Source organism: Scomber scombrus, chromosome 5, assembly GCF_963691925.1.
Source record: "Scomber scombrus chromosome 5, fScoSco1.1, whole genome shotgun sequence".
Classification (NCBI taxonomy): Eukaryota; Metazoa; Chordata; class Actinopteri; order Scombriformes; family Scombridae; genus Scomber; species Scomber scombrus.
Genome location: NC_084974.1, coordinates 28,002,260 through 28,029,264, shown reverse-complemented (window position 1 = coordinate 28,029,264; position 27,005 = coordinate 28,002,260). Strand labels below are relative to the sequence as shown.

The 27,005-nt window shown below is 41.0% G+C and overlaps 1 protein-coding gene across 1 annotated transcript; it reads left to right on the top strand.

The window, feature by feature from the left end:
• Positions 1-768: 768 nt before the first annotated feature.
• LOC133980290 (clathrin heavy chain 1-like) lies at positions 769-26,979 on the top strand. The gene is made up of 32 exons (XM_062418963.1): positions 769-1,067; positions 4,727-4,934; positions 8,968-9,236; positions 9,655-9,816; positions 10,022-10,135; positions 10,647-10,820; positions 11,815-12,012; positions 12,461-12,661; positions 13,498-13,650; positions 13,783-13,905; positions 14,111-14,248; positions 14,427-14,591; positions 14,710-14,890; positions 14,987-15,150; positions 15,267-15,392; positions 15,964-16,106; positions 16,246-16,480; positions 16,603-16,725; positions 16,933-17,078; positions 17,245-17,428; positions 17,607-17,799; positions 17,986-18,143; positions 18,274-18,438; positions 18,638-18,745; positions 18,929-19,096; positions 19,249-19,398; positions 19,555-19,686; positions 20,166-20,276; positions 20,487-20,657; positions 20,831-21,052; positions 25,147-25,222; positions 25,323-26,979. The coding sequence occupies exons 1-32, from the start codon at positions 1,026-1,028 to the stop codon at positions 25,451-25,453; spliced, it is 5,034 nt and encodes a 1,677-aa protein (XP_062274947.1). The 5' UTR covers positions 769-1,025; the 3' UTR covers positions 25,454-26,979.
• The last annotated feature ends 26 nt before the right edge of the window (positions 26,980-27,005 follow it).

The following is a 27,005-nucleotide window of genomic DNA, read 5'->3' as shown; positions in this document are numbered from 1 at the left end:
TTGAAAGTGGAAAGTTTCTCTTTGCTTATTAAAATTCCAGTTTTAAGGGTTGGGCCTACGAGCATGATTTGTGACATCACAAATAGTTTGGTTGCCAGTCCTGGTCCAATATTCAATTTAGACAAGTGTGATGTGGAAACTTGAAGCCTCCGGTGCGAATGCACTGAGAATGGACTTTACATTAAAGGGTGAGGCATCTTTTTCAAATCTTTCAGCTGTTTTGAAATGGAAAAATATTTGCATATTCATTGGTTGTGGCATTTTTAAATGAAGGGGAAAGAGAAGATGCCAATTTAAGGATTTTAACATGTTAAATTCTCTTTTTTTACTAGAAAAAAACTAATTACACACACATAATTGTTCCAAACAGATTCTGTGTGCATGTCATGTGTGGAGGGGATCATTAAATAAAATTTTAAAAAGTTAGGCTTTTGCTAAATTTGACAGTTTGCTTGTAGTTTGTATTCCCTGAGAAGCTGGTAAATTGTTGGCCTGGACCAAAAATGGTGTTATGTAAAACAACGGAAGTAAATGTGCAAATTCAGAGTAAGTTACATGGATAATTATGGTACAATTTGTTAAAATCCACACACTGTATTTTTTCGCTTCAATTGAAAGAAGTGAAAAATCGCTGGTAGCGGTGATGAGCGCAGCGGCCGCAGCCAGCGTCCCTCCAGAGCTGCCTGGATGCTTCCGGAGTGGGAAGGCTCTCAGCTTGTTTCCGCCGCCATTGCGGATTTTGGACAGAAGATCACTGCCATCCATCGATGCAGTGCCGAAAACACACACACAGAGGGGGGATGCACTGAACATTTTCACTGACACCAGATATCAGGAAACGCGTCTAACAACACCACCTGCCATCTTTTATCGTGTTTTTTTTTTTCTTTCTCCGTTTTCACTGACTGGCTCCGACCTACACGCACAGTGAGGAGGTCGTAGCTAGCGCGGTGCTGCTGCCCAGCTAGCGAGCTGTGTACGGCTACAATTTCAGGACTCCGGAGAAGCCCAAGGAAAGAAAAAACATGGCTCAAATACTACCTATCCGCTTCCAGGAGCACCTGCAGGTACGTGGGCAAAAACTAGCATCTCTATTAACCTAAAACCTAAATTTCTTAGTACCGTTAAACGTCAATACCCGCAGCGAATGAATGACCTCCCCTCCCCCGTTTAGCCATCAGCTAACCGCTAGCTCTCTCATTCATCGGTACTGATGCCGACTTAAAGTTAGCCGCCGTTATCTGTCACCGGTGAGGTGGACTAACTAATCAACAATAAATACTTGTGGTGACCTTCAGTGACGAGCTCTTGTGTTATTGAGCTACACATCTGTTCATTTTAGGGTGAGCTATATTACATGCTAGTAAACCGTTATACAGCCAGTGTGTCGTGAGAGGGATGATGCGAGCACGTCATCTAATGTTAGCTGTATAATAAATGACATTTGGTCCTCGACCTGATTCATAAACTCTATATTTCAGGTAGCTAGAAGCTGTGAAACCGTGGTCAGTTGCAAGAAATGTGACATTTATTTATTTATTTATTTATTATTAGGTTTTGAAAAAAAGGGACAGCCAAACTATGTATCTGATTTATGAATGTCAGTATCCATCTGGATTCAAAACAACCATTCAATTAAGCTTGAACCCAAAGATGTTATACTATATTATAAAAGAAAAGAAACAAACAAATTCAGTAGACTGGTAATTTTGTAGGGGAAAATTTCACATCCATAAATCTCAGTTTTCAAGGTCTCACGCGTCATATGAGCTTTATTATTGTATTTAGGAAGTATTTTGTAGTCTGCTCCAAAAAAAAAATTTGTAAAGAAATCAGATTTAATTGCCTACCATTTCTGTTGTTTTTTAGTCTAGTGTTGTTACTTTTGCCCTTTATCCTGTTACAGTGTTAACTGTATCAAAAAAATCGTGAGTGAAGTTTTAATTTAATCATGATGCCTAATTGTTCTTCTTATTGTCTTAACGGGAAATTTCACCACGTCGTATGTGGGTGTCCAATCAGTGTTGATGGTAAATGTTGCCAATTGAGGATGTACATTTCTCAGTGTGTGCAATATTGACCGAAAAAGCAAAATGTTTGTGCCCCTGAAGCCATGCTAGAAATTTACCAGGATGTATTGTGCATGAGCTTCTGATGCCCAACCCCCAAATCCTTGTGTAGTACCGCACACATGGACTCACCGGGTTGGTGTCAGTGACTGCATCCAACAAAAACTACCCCTCGCTCAAAGTAATTGCAGCAGAATGATTCAGATTCTTTTGGCATCGGAGGGCAATTTTCGCCACCAGTTGCTGTGTGCTTTCGGCAGCTCAGGGTCTGAATGGTCCCCAAAAACCATACCTTCTTGCTAATGCAGCCTCGGCCTCTCTACGCTGCATTTCTTCGGCCGTATACTCTGGCTCATATGCCTCAATATCTGAGTCAGCCAAAACACTCCTAAATGTATCCTCGAGGAATGTTTTATTTTTGAGCGGCATGTAGAGCATGCCCCTTGGTTACCCAGAGGCGGGAACTAGAAATCCAAGCTGAAATAGCCTGTAATTTTTCCTTGCCCCCAACTACGTCACTTACTGTACATGTCAAATGACGGCGCTGTTGGAAGAACAACTGATTTTGCAGCTGCGCCCCAGACACACAGAGAACATCGGCAACAACAGCAGGTGTTTTTCAAACCGTATCCTTAATTCGGATTGGTAGAAATGGGTTGGAAATGGGAGAAAAGGTCCTTTAATGTCTCACATGTTGTTAGTGATGTTTTCTATAAATAAAATGAAAGAAATGCCAGCTGCGGTCTGACTGGACTCTGGGCCATATCACGTCTACCAGAGGCATTGTGTCATCTTGGCCGGCCATTTGTACAGATGACGTCAGACACTAACGTTATTTTGTCGGGCTTTCTATCTGTGAAACCTCATCCAAGTGTATGAGGTAAATCAGGTGGTCCATCCATTCAGTCAAAATGGCATCATTTTTCTCAGGGAACCGATGAGTCAGTTGAGATGAGTTCAAGCTCAGCTGTCTCATCTCAGCCTCTTACTGTGTGGGATTATTAAACGGGCTTGGTGTTATCGCAGAATATTTAAAGACAATATGAAACCCCACAGGGGGGCAGTGTTCCTACTATGCACCTTAGATCAGCTAAGGGGGAACTATGTAACACAGTCCAAAACACAGCTGGTTACCCTGGAAAGTACTGCACAGTTACAACTCAGTGCAGTAATGGATACAACAACATAAGCTTGGGAAAACTCATGCACCAGTCAAGATTTCTTGACGTGGGTTTAATACCAACATGGGTACTTGCTCCTTTAGGTTCTTAGCTTGTGAGGCAGCTGGATTCGCTAGATCACAAGATCATGTGTGAATCCATCTTGTCAGGCTTCAATTTATGCGCCTATACCAATCAGCGTGCTATGAGGATTCTTGCGTGATCTTGCGAATTCAGCTGTCTCGCAAGGTAAGACGGTGATAGACAGATGGTCCATCCAATCACCTGCCAAGTAATTTATTTTTGAAAGCATCTGCCCTTTTCCAAACAGTTTACAAGGACGACTTCTCAGATGGTTCTGTGTAATAAACCATCTGGCGCCTCCGATTATTAGGTTCTGATTTGCCAAGAATTGACAAAAGTTGCTGTCACATCTTTTTTTTTTTAAACATAGGTCAAATTATGTCTTATGGTACAATATGATCCTACTTATTATTATAATAATTTGTGTATGAGTTCATTAGTGGTGTGAATCTTCACTGTCCTCACGATTCAATTTGTTTATGATTCAGCTGTTAACTATTCAATTCGATTAGATTCTACGATGCATCTCAATGTATCGCATCCTGATTTTTCTATATAACGGCATGGCTCATTTTTCCTCAATTGATACAAGAAGTCAGATAAATATGAATTCCCTTTTTTAAGAAAGTACTTTGAAAATCTGAATTTCAACATTCAACATACATGTTAAACATAAATGTCTTCACATTAAAATAAGTAGACCAAAATAAGTCAACAGTATAGACCTAGTAGGGGTGAAACTCACCTGCCTGTATGAGAGGAACAAACTGAGGGCGGAGTGCAGTGCTCTTTGTTATCTTGTCTCCAGCAGTGCAGAGCAGCCTCTCTGCTGCACTGTTAGCTCTGGGACAGACATCACTGTCCAGCACGCTGAGCAGCTGCAGGGTTGTAGAGGTGAGACAGACTGAAGACCAAGTTATTTTCTTCACCTCCAGAGTTTACTTTGTTTCATGTTGCAGTGTGTTAGCCGCTCCGCTAACGTTAGTGTTAGCTGAGTGACTGCGTTGAAAGTTCACAGTAAACTTCACGATCGTCTTACAAAGGTAATTATTTAGTCCTTCAATCACAAAATGCTTCCAACCGCTTCGCTTATATTTTTAAGATGAACTACAGATGGACTCTCGCGTGTGCCCCCTATAAGACTGTCCGGCTGCTGCGCTGCCCTCATAGTTTGGTTCCGCATTTGTCGTCCGTCAACATAAAGTTATTAACTAGCGTTTAAATAATCAATTCTTGACTTTTGTTAATCGATGCAGAATTGTCCGTATGGCGATGCATCGTATAATCAATTAAGTTCATCTTGAATTGGATGATGCTATTTTGACATTATGACCCTCAATGAAAACAAGTCCTGTACTTAACTGCATTATTCTTGACATGTTTGTAGTAAACAGTCCTGTGTTCATATCTTAGCTCCAGAATCTGGGGATCAACCCCGCCAACATCGGATTCAGCACTCTAACCATGGAGTCTGACAAGTTCATCTGTATAAGGGAGAAGGTGGGTGAGCAGGCCCAGGTTGTCATCATTGATATGGCAGACCCCAACAATCCCATCCGCAGGCCCATCTCTGCAGACAGCGCCATCATGAATCCTGCCAGCAAAGTTATTGCCCTTAAAGGTAAGTTCTTACTAAAATGCTTATGTAGTGCTGTTAGTACATAGCTTTATGTGCCACTTAGAGAGGAGTGTGCTATGTTTCTGAAAGCAAATAGACTAAAAAGTAAACCTGTTATAAGTTTATGGCCAGTCATACATCTTGCTACGGTGCTTTTCCAAAAACATTGGGCCATTTGTGTAAATTTTGTTTTGTGTTGTCAGTCAGTTATGTAGTTGTTAAAGTCTGCTTTTCATTTTAATGTCCATATGTAGGCCACCCCATTTGTTTGTCAAAATGAGTAAATAGAGCAACTAAAATGTAGAAATTCAAATATACAGACACACTGATATTACAGGAACAGTGGCTGTAGTATTAGTGTTAGAAAAATGTCATGCTGTCATGAATGCTTTGTCTATTTTGCTTGTTTTTTGCTCTTTTTTTCATTTCTTACTGCTTTCTTATGTTTGCAGACGGTGAGTTGAATTTTACATATCATGAGTTGTCAAAGTGTAATCCTGTATGCACTGTCTTGAAATGTATGCACAGTACTGACAGTAGTTTTAATGAATGTTTGATTAAAAATGATAACATGAGAAGGGCCTAGCAAAATTAAGAGGGCAGCCTAAAGGACTATATCTTTTTATTTGTTTTTTGTGTGTATGTGTTTGTCCAGTTTTCTACACTCAACACACATTTTATATTACAGCTGACCATTTTCTAAACCATCCAGTAATACTTTAGATTTTTAAGTAGTTATTTTTTCCCATCAGGCTCAGTACAGTATGAAAATAAGCACCTAAAGGATTAAATCTTGCTTCAGACAGGTGATCCATCACAATAAACATCCCACTCACATGTATTTGTGTCTAAGTAACTGTATTGTTGTGTGGTAATCATAGACTGTACATCTGTGGTGTTTAAGTTTAATCAACATTGACTTCTCCTGGACGTTGACTCTTGAATGGCAAAGCTCAAAGCAAATAGACAGTGAGAAGATGACAATGTGAATCTGGAAGCTTTAGTTTGTCCTTATCCTTGAGCTCAAGGCACCAAATAACCTTCTGCCAGGAGGTTGTCTTAGAAGAAAGTTTTTTTTTTTTAAATCAGTGACTAAGCAGGTGAATATTCAGAAATGATACAAAGTGTTATATGCTTTGGAAAATGGTTGGTAGTAATGTATAGTATGCTTGTAGTAAAAGGGCTAAATCACGCTGAAAAATTATATGGTCATTTAAACAATGACAAAAGCAAGCAAGCAAGCACATAGGTCACCCCTTTAATCAGTATCCTGTCAATAAACAGTAGGCTAGTGGCTTATTTTCATAAGAAATGTACATCACTGGCCTTTGATGTTGCACTGATATTACCACGTATTACTGGAATGATATATGCAAACTCAAAAGATGTCAATCAGCGAATGCCAGTAGAATGAACTGACGGTGCACACAGCAGCAGTGGACCAGATTTATGATAAAAATACAAACATCAGTATAGAAGTAGAAAATATTTTACATCATGTGTGGAAAATCTTAATATGTGCCTCTCCGTGTTAAACGGGCTCTTTCACAGCAGACATTTTGACTTGTCATAAAAGGAAAAGCACAGGTGTTCCTGATAACATTAACCACAGCACAGTATTTAGGTTCCACAGTAAGCTATCATAGTGGGACTGAGAGCCACCATACACAACACCTGAAGCTGAAGCAGCTTAATGAAAATGAGGCATCATTCATTTATACTTACACCTGCGCTTTTCCTACTGTGACATGTCCAAATTTCTTCCTCTGACAGTGAGAGGAATATTTATTTATATTGAGTTTCTTTTAAATGCAAATCTAACCTTGAGTTGGCAGTAGTCAGAATTGCCAGCGTTGTGATAACGCTATGTGGATCTTTGAAAGCCACTATGTGTAGAAAATTTCCGACCCAGACATCTCCCCAAATGGTAGTATCAAATACACACAATCAAAAATATAATGTAAATTATATATATTGCATATGGATTATGAAGAGAGAGAAAGATAAACTGAACTGATATTTAACTTTGGTTTTTATTTCATGTCAGGTAATTCAGTGGATCTATGAAATTAGAGGTGCAGATTTGTGTTTTGATCACTATGGATTAACCTGTGACAGCAGTTGCATGAATAGATCAAATGAGTGCAATAACCAGCGTGGCTGATGAGCCTGAAAACACTGCAGTTGGTGATCAGAGTGCTTTCCTTTGGTCTCAGACTTCACATTGGTCCTGTAAGAGCATGCCAATGTCTTTTAGTCTTATCTACCAAAAAACAACATGGCCCAAAGTCTTTCAAAATGTTGTGTGAACAACCGCTTTCAGATTATTATTTTACACATGTATTTTCACTGGATTTACTTTATGTCAGAGGATTAGTCTCAGCACCTTACAAAATGTGTGCTTTAGTGTAACTTGATTAGTAATTGTTAAGGTGCAGTCCAAAGAAGCTGATTAGAGAGCAAAACCTGCACTATTTCTGTACTTTTTCATACACATTCATTGTCTGTGCTTTGTACTGATTGACGTGTACTTAAACACAGCTTACTTTACACAGCAGACAGTGAGTTTTTACATAGTAGTGTAATCTCTCTAGGGTTTTTTTTTCTTTTTTCCAGAAAGGTCACTGTACCCTCCCAGTATTATCATTCATATGCTGATAATTATAAATCCCAGTTAATTATAGTGTTTAGTCTGGTTGGGGCTTGCCTGGGCTTAAATTAAACCCAAAAGATATGCCTTGGGTCTAAAGAATTAAAGAGTCTTTCCTCCAGTGAGACTGAATGAGAGGAAAAAAACAGAATGGGTGTAAGTACATCTGTCCAGCATCCCTCCCATCATCACATCTGTTTGTGTGCTTTGTGGTCTTCTTTTGCTAATCTGCATTCAGACCCAACCCAAATTCCAACATCCCTCATTTTAGGATTACATTACGATGTGAATCCCGTAAGAGCTATGATAACGGGCCTGGAGGTTCATTTGTCTAGTAGGAGGTGGGGGCGGAGGGTGGGAAAATTATTATTGCACTGGGCATCATTTTGAAGCTGAAGTCGGTTCCTAATTGATCTGGTTTTGGGTAAAAAAAACATTGAACCATTGTACTACAACACCCAGGAAAACCTTTCTTAATCTAGTTGAGAATCTCAATGGGAATAGTAGAAGTCTCATAACTAATCTGACAGTCTGTCCGGAAATAGCACTGCTTTAAAAAATATGAATAACTACATGCAGAGGATTTCTACTACAGGTATTGCTGAGAAGATGAAACACGATCCACTCCAGAAGTAGAGTTTGAGTAACACATTGATGAATTTGAAGGCTGGACATTCAGCAAGACACTGCACAACAATGTGTACTATTACAAGACAGGATTTCACAACACTTGAAAGATATTATAGCAACAGTCCTCAATCGACAGGTCTTTTATCCGAGATACCCAAAGTATTCTTCACTTGCACACATTGAATTGATCAGTGTAGGACGATTATGCAAAAGTTGAGCCAAGTATGACTTTTTCCCTAGAAATTGAAATGAACAACAAAGCTATGTTTTTTAAGGCAGTGCTGTTATCGGTCTGAACACGAGTCTGTATGCTTCTCTCAAATTTAAAAAATCTGTTTTGTAGATGAGTAATAATTTAAAATTTCCACATTATCAGCAGTGGTTTGCATATTCAACCTCAAATGAATAATGTTTCTCCTGCACAGTTGATTGCATCAGACCTAACTGAATGCAGATCTACCATTGAAGTGGTTGCCCCCTTTTGTTGGTCTTGCCTCTTGTTTTTGACACTGGTACTGGCTTGTTGTATGGTGCTTTGGTGTTACTAAAACCAAACCCTGACTACCAACATTTCTCAAGCAATTGGAATTTGGTATGCCTCAATGGTTTTCTTCCCTCATAGTCTGCTGTGGGTTGTGTGTGGTTTCTAGTCACTAGATTCATTTTACTGTTGTATTGTTATAAGAATGTTTTGAAGGGTCACAATCACACTCATCTGGGTCACTTTACGTTAACCTGGGCTCTGGATATTTTCAGCGGCAAAGACACTGCAGATCTTCAACATTGAGATGAAGAGCAAGATGAAGGCTCACACGATGACAGATGACGTGACCTTCTGGAAGTGGATCTCCCTCAACACCGTCGCCTTGGTCACAGACAACGCAGTCTACCATTGGAGCATGGAAGGTGACTCTCAGCCCATCAAAGTCTTCGACCGACACTCCAGCCTGGCAGGCTGCCAGATCATCAACTACCGCACTGACGCCAAACAGAAATGGTTGCTGCTCATCGGCATTTCAGCACAGGTAAATTAACTTATTGGAAGACTCACAATAATGTCAACACATTTGCTAATCACTGTATCATACTACTTAGTCTCAGTTTCAGATAACAATTATTTTATTACGGGATTGCTGCAATGCCATGTTTCTCAGTGTAGCAGGAAGACGAAAGGCTTGAATTCACATTTAATGGTTTTGTATTGACTGGCTAACTCTAATTATGAAGTGACTTACTTAAGCTTCTCTGTTGGGCTAAAATCTGCCAGTCACAGAACTAATCAGTCCATCAGAAATTCCCAGTTTGGTTATCAAGAACCTTGAAAGAAAGTGTCTAACAGCATAGTTTTATTTTAGAACGTATTACTTTGCAAAGCAATATCTTCATGCTATTTAAAATCACAGGAAACATTGGCCTGACTTGTCATCTTTTTCTCCTCTTCAGCAAAACCGTGTAGTTGGAGCGATGCAGCTGTACTCGGTGGACAGAAAGGTGTCTCAGCCCATCGAGGGTCACGCCGCTGGCTTTGCACAGTTCAAGATGGAGGATAATACTGAGGAGTCAACTCTGTTCTGCTTTGCTGTGCGAGGACAGGCAGGAGGAAAGGTAAGATTTATTGTTGCTGCAAATTGCCAGGCAGACTAGTTCAATAATAAAGATCCGGATAGACTCATTTGAAAAGTGGAAATCAATAAAACGTAGAAAAGTGTTCAGGAATATACAGAATCCATTTTAGATTTATTGACTCAAAGAAATCTTCCATTGTAACCTGACTTTTTCTGCTTTTATCTGAATGTCTGTTTGTTTCTAGCTGCATATCATTGAAGTGGGGACTCCCCCGACTGGGAACCAGCCATTTCCAAAGAAAGCTGTGGATGTTTTCTTTCCTCCAGAAGCCCAGAATGACTTCCCAGTCGCCATGCAGGTACAAAAACAACTTATGAGCAGACTTGTGCTCATACTTATTGCCTGATTGTATTGGTTCTGTAAACAATGGTGTCATAGCAAAGATTTCCTGTTTCCCACCAAAGGAGAAGGCATACATATGAGGTCTTATGTCATTACTGCCTTTTAAGATTTTCTTAAAGGGGTAATTAGAAAACAGCAGTATGTTGTTGATGTGTGTTTTGCTGGTAAAGTTGTTATTTAAGAACCGTTCAAATATAAAAATGCTTTTCATTCAGCATTGGACCAAATATTTGATGTGTTGAAATTGCAACAATCCTGAGCTGCCCCTCAGTGTATTAACCCCATCCACCTGCCATTCACCACCCAATATCTCATCTTAACAGTCCACAGGGTCATATCCTGATTGTAGCCTGTAAAGTAGAGACTGCAGTCATGAGGTTCAGTGTCTCAAGTTCATTTTGAAAAGAATGTTTGTTTATTTTTAGGCACTCCTACCATTTTTGTTCTATTCTCGTCTTTCTATCTAGATCAGTTCCAAGCAAGATGTAGTCTTTCTCATCACCAAATACGGCTACATCCACCTGTATGACCTGGAGACTGGAACCTGTATCTACATGAACAGGATCAGCGGGGAGACCATCTTCGTCACTGCCCCACATGAGCCTACCGCTGGTATCATTGGGGTCAACAGGAAAGGACAGGTACTGTATATATTTCAGTTATTTGTCTCCTGTCCATCATGTCATCTAATTTGTGTTAATATTAAACTCCCTATCATTCTATTATTCTCTAGATTTGTAATATTGTTACGTAATTTTCCCTTCGAAGACTGAATACAGTAAAAATCATAAGACCGTGTTTATTAACATTAAGATCATACACCTTTTTTGCCTGTATGTTGGTATGGATTTAGTAAATGGCTGTAATGAGGCTTTACGGTGCTGAATATTGAATTAAACAATGTTTAGCAAAAGTCTCAGTATGTGTGTATACCTGGTAGATTCTTGTCCGTGATAACCTGTTATTGCTGACATTTGTTGGTGATTCACTCTCCCTGTGATACGTCACTGTGGGTGTTTGTGTGTCGTGTGACCTTGACTGAAGAAATCTCTTGAAATATCAGGCTGTAGCAGCATCTTTGGTGTCAGGCAGCATGTGACGGCCCCAGCAGGAGGGCTAAGCTCGACCGGCCAGAACACACTATCTAATCCTGTTATTGCTCTTGGCTCTCACCTGCAAGTCTACCATACACAGCTCAGTGTGTTGCACACACACACACACACATGCAGACAAAATGTAACACTACACGTAACAACATGAGTTAATCCCTTCGTGTAAGTTAGGAATGTGACAAGTACACGTCTTAGGATGTAATTCACTTAAATCTATTTTTGCATACAAAGGTGTGTGTGAAGAACTTGAACTTGGTTTCAAATTCAAGTCTATCAACATTTCTCTGTAAATGAAAAGTGTGCATATGAGCAGGTGTCACATTGTTTCAAATTTCAAGTTAGTGAAAATGTTCTGGGTGATGGACATTTGCTTTAGGGGTAATTGGGTTCTCTGAGAGGATTTAGAATTAAGACATAACACAGAAAGGAGACACTACATTGTTCTATCTTCAGGAATAAACCACATCAATTAGGCATCATCTGTTGCATATTAATAATAAAACATGAACATGTGCTTTTCCAGGTGTTGTCAGTGTGCGTGGAGGAGGAAAACATCATTCCCTACATCACCAATGTGCTCCAGAACCCAGACCTGGCCCTCCGCATGGCTGTCCGTAACAACCTTGCCGGTGCAGAGGAGCTGTTTGCCCGCAAGTTCAACACCCTGTTTGCAGCAGGGAATTACTCAGAAGCAGCCAAGGTGGCAGCCAATGCACCTAAGGTACTGCCACAATCGGTGCACTCAGAGCGACCTCAACCAGAGTTCATCTAATATAAGCTCGGACTGCGTCAACTAAGCAGATTTCTACAGTTTAGCATGACAATAAACACCCAGATTTAGTTAGGTATATGTAAAACAAGATTAGATTTGCATCAAAAAAGGTTAAAACGCAAATTAGTAATACTGTAAAAACCTGAAGCTTTCATGATTCTTTATCTGGAACGCGAGATTAATCTCTCAGGCAGATAAAGTGAGGATGCAGAGTTTCTTTGGTGAAAATAATCTTTATTGTTTTGTACTTTCTTTCATGTTTTGTTTACTGTAGTCACTAATGGTAACCTAATGTTTTATTTTAGGCAATGCTCAAAAGGGACATTTCCCTCTCACTTTTCAACCTGAATCTTCGACTGTCACCTAATTCCTTTGTCTATCCATCTTCCTTCTCCAGGGTATCCTGCGGACCCCAGACACCATCCGTAGGTTCCAGAGCGTTCCAGCCCAACCAGGCCAGAGGTCTCCATTGCTCCAGTACTTTGGCATCTTACTGGATCAAGGCCAGCTTAATAAGTTTGAGTCTCTGGAGCTGTGCAGGCCTGTCCTGCAGCAGGGCCGCAAACAGCTGCTGGAGAAATGGCTGAAAGAGGACAAGGTATGTGCTTAGTGGTTTTACGGTGGTCAATCTTCAATTCAGTCATGATCAATCATCATATTAACTAATTGTGTCTTTAAAAAACACATCCACTCTATAATAGTCACTGTTGAGCCAGTGTGCTGGGCTGACTCACTAAGCACTCACCACATTAATAGCTTTATTCCAAAGCTATATTCCATAATTTTGGGGGAAGAAACACTATTTAGTACAATGATGGTAAAACACTGCTGGTTACTATTATAGTCAGTTATTTGGCTCCTCAGCCTCCAAAATTACCGCTCCACTTCTGGTTTCAGTTATGTGTGTTTTTGAGCAGAAAATCATCTGTTTTTCAGAGAACAGGACTCGTATATCTTCGGCAGGAACATTTTGTAAAATCAATAAATTGTGAGTCAGAAATCAAAGTTTGAAAGTAAATATGGTGCTGCTGTCCAGTGTGATTAATGTTAAACTCCCAGTTTGACAAACACAGCATCAATGCAGAGGGTTGAGGATTACACATGAAGCTAGTTTGAGAATTTTGTGTTCCTGGAAAAGGTTTAAGTGCATGTTTATCTGATTTAGACCTCCTGACTCCTCATTTGTTTTGTTTTGCACTTCTACATTGCACTGCTTTTAAACCCTTGATTTACCTCTAATGGTTCTCTCTGTGTGTGTGTGTGTGTGTGTGTGTGTGTGTGTGTGTGTGTGTGTGTGTGTGTGTGTGTGTGTGTGTGTGTGTGTGTGTGTGTGTGTGTGTATGTGTGTGTATGTGTGTGTGTGTGTGTGTGTGTGTGTGTGTGTGTGTGTGTGTGTGTGTGTGTGTGTGTGTGTGTGTGTGTGTGTGTTTACAGCTGGAGTGCTCTGAGGAGCTTGGAGACTTGGTGAAGTCTGTTGATCCTACTCTTGCCCTCAGTGTCTACCTCAGAGCTAACGTCCCCAATAAGGTCATTCAGTGCTTTGCAGAGACTGGCCAGTTCCAGAAGATTGTCCTCTACGCCAAGAAGGTAACGATGTCTGATTTGATGTTCTTCAATATTTATCTTGTAGAAAAGATGAGTAGTGGGGAATGGAAAGTACAATTTAAACAGAAGACTTTAAAAATGAAAAAGTCAAATGAAGATCTATTTCCTCTGTAGGTGGGATACACTCCAGACTGGATCTTCCTGCTAAGGAACGTAATGCGGATCAGCCCAGAACAGGGCCTTCAGTTCTCCCAGATGCTGGTACAGGATGAGGAACCACTTGCTGAGATCACACAGGTAAAAACAATGATCTTAAAACGTATTCACACTACAAGCACCAACATATCCAGGATTGATTCCCAATCAACAGGTTAAGATCAGGATAAATCAAAGTTTTTAAAAAAAAAAGTAAAATTGAAGATAGAAAATACACAAGGCAGAATATACAGTTTATTGTGAGGAGTTTCACACACCTTATTATTCCTATCTTTTGTGTCTCCAGATTGTTGATGTCTTCATGGAATACAACCTGATCCAGCAGTGCACATCCTTTCTGCTTGATGCTCTGAAGAACAACAGACCCATGGAAGGACCACTGCAGACACGTTTGCTGGAAATGAATTTGGTCCATGCACCACAGGTACACAAACATGTGGATACATCAAACTTAAATATGCCAATGATCACTTTAACCTATGATTTAGCTTTAACCTTTATTGAAAATTAGATGATCAGTTGTTTAAAGTTTGTTCTGCCACCTGTTTGAAAATGTTTAAATACTTTTTGAAATGCCTTTGACCCTGTGTCCTGGCTTGCAGGTTGCAGACGCCATCCTGGGCAACCAGATGTTCACCCACTATGATCGTGCACATGTGGCACAGCTGTGTGAGAAGGCTGGGCTCCTGCAGAGGGCGCTGGAGCATTACACCGACCTGTATGACATAAAGCGCGCTGTGGTGCACACACACCTCCTCAATCCAGAGGTAGAGCATAAACAAAGGAACACATGAAAAAAAGGATTAGAGAAAAAAATAATAGTAAAAGAAAGTGTTGACCATATTCCTCTTTGTATTGCTGATTGTTTTCTGTTTGTCCTCGCAGTGGCTGGTGAATTTCTTCGGCTCTTTATCAGTGGAGGACTCTTTGGAGTGTCTCAGGGCTATGCTGTCTGCCAATATCCGCCAGAATCTGCAGATCTGTGTTCAGGTTGCCTCCAAGTACCATGAGCAACTCTCTACTCAGTCCCTCACTGAACTCTTTGAGTCCTTCAAGAGCTTTGAGGGTAAGCTTGGAGAATGCAAACTCAAATTTTTAAATTATAAAAGACATTAAAAAAAAAAAAATACAGGTTAATCAATACCTCTGTTTCATCTTCCAGGTTTGTTCTACTTCTTGGGTTCCATTGTGAACTTCAGCCAGGACCCCGAGGTTCACTTCAAATATATCCAGGCTGCCTGCAAGACGGGCCAGATCAAAGAGGTGGAGAGAATCTGCCGAGAGAGTAACTGCTACGATCCTGAGCGTGTGAAGAACTTCCTCAAGGTCAGGAGTGGACCAGTAATTCTGCATTGTCATTAGTGAACATTAGTGTACAATAAACCTTTTTACTGTCCATTTTTTTTGCCAGTGCTAATGTTCAATGTTTTTTTTTTCTATAGGAAGCCAAGCTGACTGATCAGCTGCCTTTGATCATCGTTTGTGACCGCTTCGATTTTGTCCATGACCTGGTCCTGTACCTGTACCGCAACAGCCTGCAGAAATACATTGAGATCTATGTGCAAAAGGTACATTAATACTTTCCTGGCTTAAGATAAAACTGTTCTTTTATGTCCACAACCAGTTAAATCATTTGACACAACATACATTAAACATCTGCCATATGTGGAACTTTGTGGAACCTGGACCACTGTACTAAAGTTAAACAGTGTTGTGCATTGTTGTAGCTTGGTCTAACTTAAAAAATGACCAGACGAGTCTCTAGACTTAAAATGAGACGTGCTTCTTTAGTGAATCAAAAAGGTTATACACGTTAGCTCGTGACAACGGAGGCTAAACGGCTTGACTGCTAACAACAAAACATCTCGTTCAACTCTTCTTCTGTTGTGTTTTACTTGAAACAGTGTAATTATTTTTAACATCCAATTATTCCTTTTCACAAATAAAATATACTATGAAAATAAAATCTCTAATATTATTTTAACTACATATTTCACATATATCAGATTCTGTCTGACATGAAATTATTCAATTATTAATAGCTTTTATGAAATAAAATTAACTCCATCAAAATAAAGTCACAACATGCATTCGTCCTCACCTGAATTGAAACGTGTATCTGCGTATCGTTTATTTCAGGTGAACCCAAGCCGTCTGCCAGTAGTCATTGGAGGTTTGCTGGATGTGGATTGTGCTGAGGATGTGATCAAGAACCTGATCATGGTGGTGAGAGGGCAGTTCTCCACAGATGAACTGGTCGCTGAAGTAGAGAAAAGAAATCGGTAAGAAGAAAGGCATTAATTCAAGTGAATAGCAAAAGTTGAATCATTCAGTCAACCCATCACAATTTATTTTTTAGTCATTAGTCAACAGTTTTTCCTCTCCAAACCAGCATAATCTTAACTGTGTGTCTCTCTCCAGACTGAAGCTGCTGCTGCCTTGGTTGGAGGCTCGTATCCATGAAGGCTGCGAGGAGCCCGCAACCCACAACGCCCTGGCTAAGATTTACATCGACAGCAACAACAACCCAGAGCGCTTCCTGAGGGAGAACCCCTTCTACGACAGCCGCGTGGTGGGCAAGTACTGTGAGAAGAGAGACCCCCACCTGGCCTGTGTGGCCTATGAAAGAGGACAGTGTGACCAGGAGCTAATTAATGTGAGTTTACATTAGTCATATTTTCATTGATTATCAGAAATGGAATAAGACTTTTTTTTCCTATTGTGCATACGATATGAAATGAAAACATTCCTGAACTGTTTTTGTTTATTATTCTTTAGGTGTGCAATGAGAACTCACTGTTCAAGAGTCTGTCCCGCTACCTTGTGCGTCGCAAGAATCCTGAGCTGTGGGCGAGCGTGCTGCTGGAGACCAACAACTACAGAAGACCACTTATTGACCAGGTCTGACCCTTTACTGCATCTGTTTCGGTAATGCTAAAAGCTGCATTAACAAGCTGAGACATGAGTCATGATTTCCAAAGCCTTTTGACAATATCCATCCTTTATCAGCCTGTTATATTATAGGCTTGTTCAGTTGTAATATTTTTTAAAAATTGAGTTAAAACATCACATGTCATGCTTCTAACCTGTTGTCCTATTCTGCTTCAGGTTGTGCAGACAGCCCTGACAGAGACCCAGGATCCAGAGGAGGTGTCTGTGACAGTCAAGGCCTTTATGACCGCTGACCTTCCTAATGAGCTCATCGAGCTTCTGGAGAAGATTGTCCTTGATAACTCTGTCTTTAGTGAGCACAGGTGAGAGGGGCGTGATATACCTTATTGGACAGAAGTCAGTTGGCTGTCATGGAGTTCAGTCTCTTGAAATGTGATCGTATTTGAGAACAATTATTCATGCTTTTGCGTATCTTTTTTAGTCTCGTAGAAACAGTCCACTGAGATCCTCTTGTCTCGGTTATTTCAGAAACCTGCAGAATCTGCTGATCCTTACGGCCATTAAAGCTGATCGGACACGCGTCATGGAGTACATCAACCGTCTGGACAACTATGATGCCCCAGACATTGCAAATATTGCCATCAGCAATGAGCTGTTTGAGGAGGCTTTTGCTATTTTTAGGAAATTTGATGTCAACACCTCTGCTGTCCAGGTGCGTGGACCTCTGCTTGATTTTGTGTTTAAAAAGTCACACCATAAACCTCAAAAGCTTTTTTACTGCTTGTTTACAGTTTAAATCCAGGCTTGTTATTCAGGACTGACCTAAAGCTTTATAATTATGCTCACCAGGACTGTGTTATTGATCTTGAATGTTGACTCGTTGTGTCCAGGTTCTGATTGAGCACATTGGGAACCTGGACAGAGCCTATGAGTTTGCTGAGCGCTGCAATGAGCCTCCAGTGTGGAGTCAGCTGGCAAAGGCCCAGCTGCAGAAGGGTCTGGTCAAAGAAGCCATTGACTCTTACATCAAGGCTGATGACCCCTCTGCTTACATGGAGGTGGGACAAGCTGCAGCCCAGAGCGGTAAGTACCTTAATCCAATTGACCATCTTGTAAAAAGGATAAATTCTTTTTCTATGTTCATTTCAAGCTTGATATCAATTTATTTTTATTCCTGTTTGTTTTAAAAAGAGTCTTTAATGCTGTTTTGGTAAATATTAGATGGATGTGTTTTTCAAACTGACATGAGTTGTGTTATGTTGTGTGCAGGAAACTGGGAAGACCTGGTGAAATTCCTGCAGATGGCTCGTAAGAAGGCCCGTGAGTCGTACGTTGAAACAGAATTGATCTTCGCTCTGGCCAAGACCAACCGCCTGGCTGAGCTGGAAGAGTTCATCAACGGCCCCAATAATGCTCACATCCAGCAGGTAAGTTCTGGGACAATAAACACTCTTTCTTATTTACAGCTAACTCACACTTAGTTCTTTCGCCTGTTTACAGCTGCTGTTTTGCTGACTTTGCAATCTCTCTTCTGTTTTTTTGTAATCTTTCCCTCAGGTCGGTGACCGTTGCTATGACGACAAGATGTACGATGCCGCCAAACTGCTGTACAACAATGTGTCCAATTTCGGCCGCCTGGCCTCCACTCTAGTGCACCTGGGAGAGTACCAGGCAGCTGTGGACGGAGCTCGAAAAGCCAACAGCACCCGCACCTGGAAGGAGGTGAGGAATGATCAATACAGGTTCACTTTAACTCCTTCTAATAGTGAAGAGTCCTTTTTAAAACATGTTTCACATCAAAACTTCCTTTTCTCCTCTGTCTGCCTCTAAGCTTTTGATGTGAGAGTGTCAACTTAGAAAAAACAGAGCACTGTCCATTCTCTTATATAAAAACATGTTTGACGTCACTCTTCTCTTTCAGGTGTGTTTTGCTTGTGTAGAGGGGAAGGAGTTCCGGCTTGCCCAGATGTGTGGCTTGCATATTGTCGTACATGCTGATGAACTGGAGGAACTCATCAATTACTACCAGGTACATTATGTAACCGAGGCCAGTGCAAAACAAATTACTTCTAAAAGCCTTCAGTGAAATAATCTCTTTCCCCTGACAAAGAGTGTTGACCAATAAGAAGTGATGGTTTTGAAAATATGTATTTTATTTACTCATTTAAAGTCTTACGGTGAGTTTTATAAAGTATGTCTGTATTCCCTTTAGGATCGTGGTTACTTTGAGGAGCTGATCACCATGCTGGAGGCTGCACTGGGACTGGAGCGTGCTCACATGGGTATGTTCACAGAGCTGGCCATCCTGTACTCCAAATTCAAACCCCAGAAGATGAGGGAGCACCTGGAGCTCTTCTGGTCCCGTGTCAACATTCCAAAGGTAGGCGAGGGGAACGACAGCAACATCTGCAAACAAAGCAGGACTTATTATCAATTTAACAACATACATAAAACGTATTTAAAAAATCCTGATAAGTTCACCAAGATAAATATGAGTCCATGAACTAACGTGTTTTTGTATCTGTGTATCAGGTTCTCAGGGCAGCAGAGCAAGCCCACCTCTGGGGAGAGCTGGTGTTCCTCTACGACAAGTACGAGGAATACGACAACGCCATCATCACCATGATGACCCATCCAGCTGATGCCTGGAAAGAGGGGCAGTTTAAAGACATTGTCACCAAGGTAAAGACTGTAACTTTAATTAGTGAAGCTTTCATTCTAGTAACGAGTTTTGTTATTACCAAAAGTGCCAAAGTACGGACTTGTTAATGAGGTGGAGATTCTTTATGTGCACTCGCTGTTCAAGTGAATTGACTGTGTCTGTCCTTTTCATTCTAGGTGGCCAATGTGGAGCTGTACTACAAGGCCATCCAGTTTTATCTGGAGTTTAAACCATTGTTACTGAACGACCTGCTCATCGTCCTTTCTCCAAGACTTGACCACACACGCGCCGTCAATTTCTTCAGCAAGGTGCAGATCAAGTATTATTTTCTGTGTTAAGATTTTAAAAAATGAAAAGGCTATAGTAAATCCATTTCTCTTGTAGAGTAAAGAATGATTATTCCCACATGCCGTAGTTTCATACCAGTCTTAGTTGTGAAATACTCATCTGGTGACAGGTAATGGAAAGTGTGGTACATTTAAGCCAAACTTTCTTACAGCTGTCTAAAGACATATTTCATACATCTGAACCTATGAGACTGCAAAAAACCCTGCAGTTTATATTACACAAAAAGTAACCATCAGACAGATAAGACATAGATAATTGTATACAAAGCAATAACATTTATGTCTGGATAATCAAATATTTGCTTTAAAGTCTCAGAAAATTGTTTCATTTGATGCTCTTGTGTTTCTGGTTTTTTTTTTATGTGCAGGTTATCTGCTAAAGCTCATTTGATACAGAATATGTGACATTGACATGTTTTTCTATCTGATTCTTTGTTTAGGTGAAGCAGCTGCCTCTGGTTAAACCATACCTGAGGTCGGTCCAGAATCACAACAACAAGTCAGTCAATGAGGCCCTCAACAACCTCTTCATCATTGAGGAAGACTATGCGGTATGATGTGATAATGTTGTCTAATGTGTGGCATAACAGTTTTATTATCTATTTTAGATGTGTTGATGTTGGTTGAAGAGGGGGAAAAGCCTTTAGATCCTGTTTGGCAGGTTGTTCAATGACACTGCTACATTTTCCAAAGCATGATAAAGGTTTTCAAGTAGCTGCATTTTTAGCTTTATATTTAAATCCCTACTCTCTCTTATCCAGGCACTGCGCACTTCCATCGACGCCTACGACAACTTTGACAACATCTCACTGGCTCAGGGCTTGGAGAAGCATGAGCTCATCGAGTTTAGGAGGATCGCTGCATATCTCTTCAAGGGCAACAACCGCTGGAAACAGAGTGTTGAGCTCTGCAAGAAGGACAAGCTCTACAAGGTGCATGTCCAGTAAAACCCAAACAAAGTTGTTGTGTGTATATACTCCAGTTCTTCCAAGTTAATGTAAATCAGTGTGTTACCTTTCACCACAGAAAAGAACTGACAGCACTAAAAATGTAAAGGCAGATAATACCAATGTCCTGAACCGTATTTGTGGCCTTCTCTCTGCAGGATGCCATGCAGTACGCATCAGAGTCCAAAGACACAGAGCTAGCTGAAGAGCTCCTGGCTTGGTTCCTGAATGAAGACAAGAAGGAGTGTTTCGCCGCCTGCCTGTTCACCTGCTACGACCTGCTGCGGCCCGACGTGGTGCTGGAGACAGCTTGGAGGCACAACATCATGGACTTCTCCATGCCATATTTCATCCAGGTCATGAGGGAGTACCTCAGTAAGGTGGGTCATCGACACCTGAAGAGGTAACCAGTGAGCGTGGTGACAGACAAACAAATTGGGTCATGTTAGAAATAGCTTTTGCAATCCTAAATTAATACAGTGAAACAAGGTAATAAGAAGTTAGACTGTTGGTTTGTCTCCTGCTGTTAGATGTTAAGACTGAAAAAGTATTAGCAAACCTTTACTAATCTCTGGAGAGCCAGATGTCAGTCACCATGTTGGACCTGCTCAGACAGGTGTACGACAGAAAAAAATCTCTAAATGCTTGCCCCCTGATTTTCCCCCCCATCTAGTAACTGAAAGAGGGATCGACGACTGCTCGGGTGGATTTGCAAATACTATTTAGCAGTAGGCAGTGGCACAGCTTCAAAGATAAAAAAAACCCCAGTGCTGCTTATTCTTGACTCCATTCATGCTCATCTTCCTATGCTTCTTTCAGTCATGTGTCATCACCGCAGTGTTTTCCTTTTCATTTGGGTTTCCATCCATTTGAGCTACTTTTCCATACAAATGTGTTCCAAAGGAGATTCATAACTGCTGTGTTGCTCGTCATGCCATTTATCTTTGTTACATGGCACAAAATACAACCCACCTATAGCTTTCATGACAGGTAGCAGAGCTGAGTGAGGCAAATGTTGTTGTTTTTTTTAAATAGTTTCATTTATTTGATGAACATTGCTGATAAGATGGTGGATTTGACAACATCAGAATATATGTATTAATTACACAACATAAGTTGTGAGTTTACTGTAGTTTACATGTGGCTGACTACTTCCTTGCTTTTGTTGAAGCAAACAATATTTCTCTTACTGTAAGTCTTAGTAGATCTTGTTTACAGTGTTTTAAGCAACAAAGTGAAGTTGACAGTTAGAGTGATCTCAAGTCTGCATTTGTATCAAAAGTGGCGTTATTACCCGCATCTCTCAGGGTTTTTGTGTTTCCTTTGAGTAAGAAGTCCTCTGTTTGCTCTTTTCTATCTTGTCAATTTCAATTTTGGGAGACTTCCATTTGTTTGTTTTTCCTCCTTAAGTTGCCTCTCTGAATTTCCTTTCCAGGTTGATGCGATAAAGGAAAAGGTGAAAGTCGAATCCATTTTCTAATCATTCTTTTTGACCCCTCTCCCCTGTCCTGTAGCCTGTAGTTTGGAGGAGTAAAATTAGCAGGAATTGCATGACCCCCCCCCTCCCCTTCCCCATGTCACTCTGCTGCTTCTGACTGTAAAACTCTACATCTCCACTAGACCACCTACCTACCCACAAGACTCCAGAGTGGGGCTTTTCACACCGAGCCTTCAAGGGTCTGCTAGAGGGTCTGCTGGTGTCAGTGTTGGCTTTTAGGTCTGAGTAGTTAAAGGTATTGAAAGATGAAAACAGAAGGAAGAGGATATCAGAGAAAGACACTGTTTTTAATGTTTAAGTGTTTTGAGTTGTGATGATTCTTCAGTTATTACTTCTAACTTATTATTAATTGCTATACTGATAGAATATTTACCATCATATTCACCTACTGTGTTTAATAGAGACATGTCAGCAGTCAGCTCCCATCCCACCTAAAGCAAGGCAACACAGGTTCAGTCGCTATTTTGTTATGCAAAGTGTAAAATAATACTTTTAATGTCTAGGATTGCAGTTTAAAAGTCAACCATAAGACTTTCATTTTATACACACAGCAATGAGCAGAGATCAAATATGCCCCGACAGCCTTTCTCCTCAAACACAGTGAGCCATCCACTTCAGCCAGCATGCCTATCACCTCTTCTTGTGCGTGGGTGAAGAGCGCCACTCCGGATAACTGCCTCACCTGCTGTGGTCAGGTCCTTTTCTCACAGAGTTGTTAGATGAACTCTACTGTTACCCTGTCTCTAACCAAACACAGGCCCTGTTCACACCTGGCAGAATCATGTGATCTGATCACAAGTGGACAGCTTTAAGTACGTCAGTTCACATCTGGCATTAGAATGACCTCCTCCCAATGTGGTCTGAGCGATTGGATCTCAGTACATCCTCGATGCGTCTCTGGTGCATTCGGACCTGTACTCACAGCTCTCCATTTGTAATCAGATCCTCTAAGACAAGATTAAATGCCAGGTGTGAACAGGGCCTCAGCTGCAGTCTGCTGCTAGCCATCATCCTGACATTGTAGGTTCAGGATATTTCCACCCAGATCAATGTAAATGGAGTTTCAAGACATATTACATTCATAATTCTTAAATAATATATTCACATATAAGGGGGTGGTGGTACACTCTTTTCCATATTTGGCATAGACTGCTTTTAAGTGTAAGATCTCACTTCAATAATAGATGATCAAGCAATCCATTATTTGAATGAAGTGACCATTCTTTCAGAGGCCTTTTTTCTGTTTTTTCTGTACCACTGAACATTAACAAACATAAACATTAGGTTCAGGCATTTGTGAATGAGGGGTATTTTTCTATAGTATATGTCTCTCTGAGTATTCTTTGCTACTGTAAAGTGTGGTCTCTTCAAGTGACAAACAACTTGAGTGTGTGAGAGCAAATAATATAGTTTGGGGAACAAATACACAATGCATACAGCAACAAGCATGCATTTCCCCCTCCCTTAATAGCATCATCAGCTCAGGCCAGGCTAGGAGACGTCGTCGTTGGCTGTGCCTGCTTCTGGAAACCTTGAACTGGCTGTAAAAAAAACCATCCCCTCCACCCTCTTTCTCACTACCTCCACTATGGCTCTCTGCTTCTCTCCTCCTCCTTCTTATTCTTCTTCTTCTTCTTCTTCTTTTCTCATGCACTCCTCAAGAGGAAAATAACAAAAAAAAACAAAATCTAAACTACCGCTTCAGCATGTCTTTCTACCCCCTTTCTCAAACTAAACAACAGCCTGTCTTTTCTTGAAACAGCCTGCTTAACCAGATTGACTGACTGTAGTAGTAAATCAAGCTGGTATGTAGAGAACTGAACCCAAAACCATCAATCCTGCCCTTAATTGATCAACATTTAAGCTTCACACTGTTGCAGCTCTGGATCATTTCTGAAGCTTTTTGCTGGCTGCTTAATTCTTTAAATTTTAGCTCCTCCTTTTGTCCTCTGCCAGTCATTTCCTGCCTCTGAGCCGCTCAGCTATAACTAAAGCACCAAAGGAAACAAGGCAGTTTCAGCAAGCTGATAATCCAGGCTGCTACATGCTTCTTCTAGCTGTTCGCATGAAGGCTTAATTGGACCATGTGCCAGGGCCTGCAACACTTTCTACCAAAATATGGACACTGTGACAGTACGCAGCATATGGGTGGTGATTAGCTTTTTTGGTATTTTGTGGCAACAGGAAACAACAGAATAGCAAATGGTACAACACATGTTTGCACGATGTTCCTTTCAGACCTGCAAGTAGTTCAAAGTTTCAACATTAAGCTACATAAACTGTATTCATCTATTTAATTTATTCATCCTTACTCACAAAGTGATTTTTTTCACTTAAAGAAATTACAATAAAGTCTTCACCTCTTCATTATATAATTGCAACATGAAGAAGAATCACTTCATGGCAGAAGATGTAAACCTACCAAAGGCAAATCAAATCTGTCCACCAGCTTTCATGTAAAAATGTTGATGAACAGCTGTGGGTGTGTTTATACTGGTGAGGGGTTGGTTCTCTACATACTTAAAATTTCCAACATGATAGAGTAGATGCTTTGGGTGGCTGGATGGTGGGACCATTATTGCCCAGTAGTTGTTTTTGTCTCCCCTCCTGATCCCTAATTAGACTGCTTTACCTCCCACAAATCCGCAGTTGTCTCTCTGATGGACTATTATAACCAAGCCTGATAGAGTAGCCTGTAGCTTTCTAGTTGTAGATACTCCCAATTATTTTATAGAGGATTTCCATCACAGTAGAAAGGCCTGCCTTCTGCAGCCTATTTTTATTTAAATCCGGACTGTATTCGTCTTCGCCTGTCAGGAATGGTCCCATCCGTCAGCCAGTGAAATAACCCAGAGGTCAGTTTTTACAAAACCGGCGTCTCAGCCCTTGCTCTACAAGAGCCCTACCCCCCCACCCCTCTCCGCACACGGTCTAACTGAAGTCTCACACCGACGCTCTTGTCTTGTTTTCCACCAGGTGGACAACCTCGAAGCCTCTGAGTCTCTGAGGAAACAGGAGGAGCAGGCTACAGAGTCTCAACCCATTGTTTACGGTAAACAAAGACCAAACACAGATGATAATAAGGGATCTTTTTTGGCAGTATGACCACAGCTTTGCTCTTGTAACACGTTTTTCTGATGTTCCTGTTGCAGGCACACCCCAGCTGATGCTCACAGCAGGGCCCAACGTGGCCGTGCCTCCTCAGCAGGCCTACGGCTACGGCTACACAGCAGCACCAGGCTACGGCCAGCCGCCACAGCCCAGCTTCGGTTATGGCATGTGAACACACAACAGCCCATCACCCACCCCAACCCACCAACACAACTCTACCCAATACCTCCCTTCCATCTGTCCTTTCTCTCTTTGTGTTCCTCACCAGCTTCCCATGGTCTTCTACTCACAACAGGGGCCACAAGCAAGCAACAGCCCACTCTCGTTTTGAGTACTATTTTTTTATTACGTTGTCCTGTTACAACAGAAAAACATTTAACTGCATCGAAGGACTTTTATTTGTATTGTTTGAAAAGAAATCGGACCACACATCATGTTTCTTTGTTTTACTCATTCCATATTTATGACTACTTTTAGAGAATTGTTTTTTTCTTCTGTGTATGTTTATGTCATGTTTTTTTATTGTTTTGGCGGAAGTGGACTTGCTAAAGCTCAGCAATGAGCCTTTGAAGTAGGTGGAGGAGCATTGGATTTTGCACTCGTGAAGAAATTAATGTAGAGAAGCTCTTACTTTTGATGTACTGAACATGTGAACAGCTTACATTGTCTCGTTTGTCTGTATAATGCATTTCATCATTGTATATTCTGAGGAAAAAAAGGTTACATATAATATTTGAACATATATTGCCATTTCAATGGCTATAGCTAGCAACACTAAGTAATGATAGTATATTCTGCACAGGCGTGTAGCTTTATGGAGTTTTAAATGCATACAGACGTATGTCACTGTGTGAATGAGGGTGTGTTTGTGTGTGTGTGTGTGCGTGCGTGTGTTGACCTGATGGTCTAAATAAGAATTTTAACCCCCTCTCAGCCTGTATTGGGCTATTCAATCCGCCCTTCTAGATGTTAGCTCTCCTTCATCAGCTCCATGTATTTAGGTGACCTCTTGTGCCGTGTACAGTGCTTGTGTGAGACTGTATCTGTGTATGTGCAAGGACGGGACCATGGCTACCGAACCCCAGGGCCCCCCCAACCCTTAACCGTACCGTGTGTGTGTGTATTTACTCCGAATCCCCCTTGTGCTGAGGTCCGTGTATGCCAGGTGTTGTGGTGTTTCCCTCGGTCACCATTACTTTTTTTGCGTGTACAGATGTGAACATGACAAATTGAAAACTTTTAGATGGAGGACCCCCCCCCCCCCCCCACACACACACACACCTCCCCTCAACCCCATCCATCTGTCCTCCAATCCACTTTCCTGTACCGTTTCCTCCTCCATCGTGCTTTAGCGTCAAGAACAAACATGGAGGCAGAAGACAGGACAGGCCGGTGGAACCTTTGGTGTCCTAATGACAACTCGATTAGATCCATAAACACTCCTGTAGGTTGTGTGTGTAGGTGGTTATGATGAAGAAATTAGGTCTCAGTACATCCAGTTCTTTGTCAAGAATGGTCTGAAATAAGAGCCTGTATTTACCTTGATGTACTTAACTTCCTTACATGCTTTAAGCTGTGTGTGTAAAGTGTCATCCTAACCCTACCATAAGTTGAATTCCTTTCTGTTGTCATGCATATTAATAATAAAGGGGATCTGTCGTTGATAAATGGAAGAATATGACTTAACTGAAAGGGAAATACTAGCCTAAATAAAAACTAAAAAT

Excerpts from the sequence above, each read along its gene's own strand:
- LOC133980290 (XM_062418963.1), top strand. The coding sequence starts at position 1,026 with ATGGCTCAAATACTACCTATCCGCTTCCAGGAGCACCTGCAG. Across the intron at positions 9,237-9,654 it reads TCATCGGCATTTCAGCACAG|CAAAACCGTGTAGTTGGAGC; the intron begins GTAAATTAACTT and ends TCTCCTCTTCAG. Across the intron at positions 18,439-18,637 it reads GCACCCGCACCTGGAAGGAG|GTGTGTTTTGCTTGTGTAGA; the intron begins GTGAGGAATGAT and ends CTTCTCTTTCAG.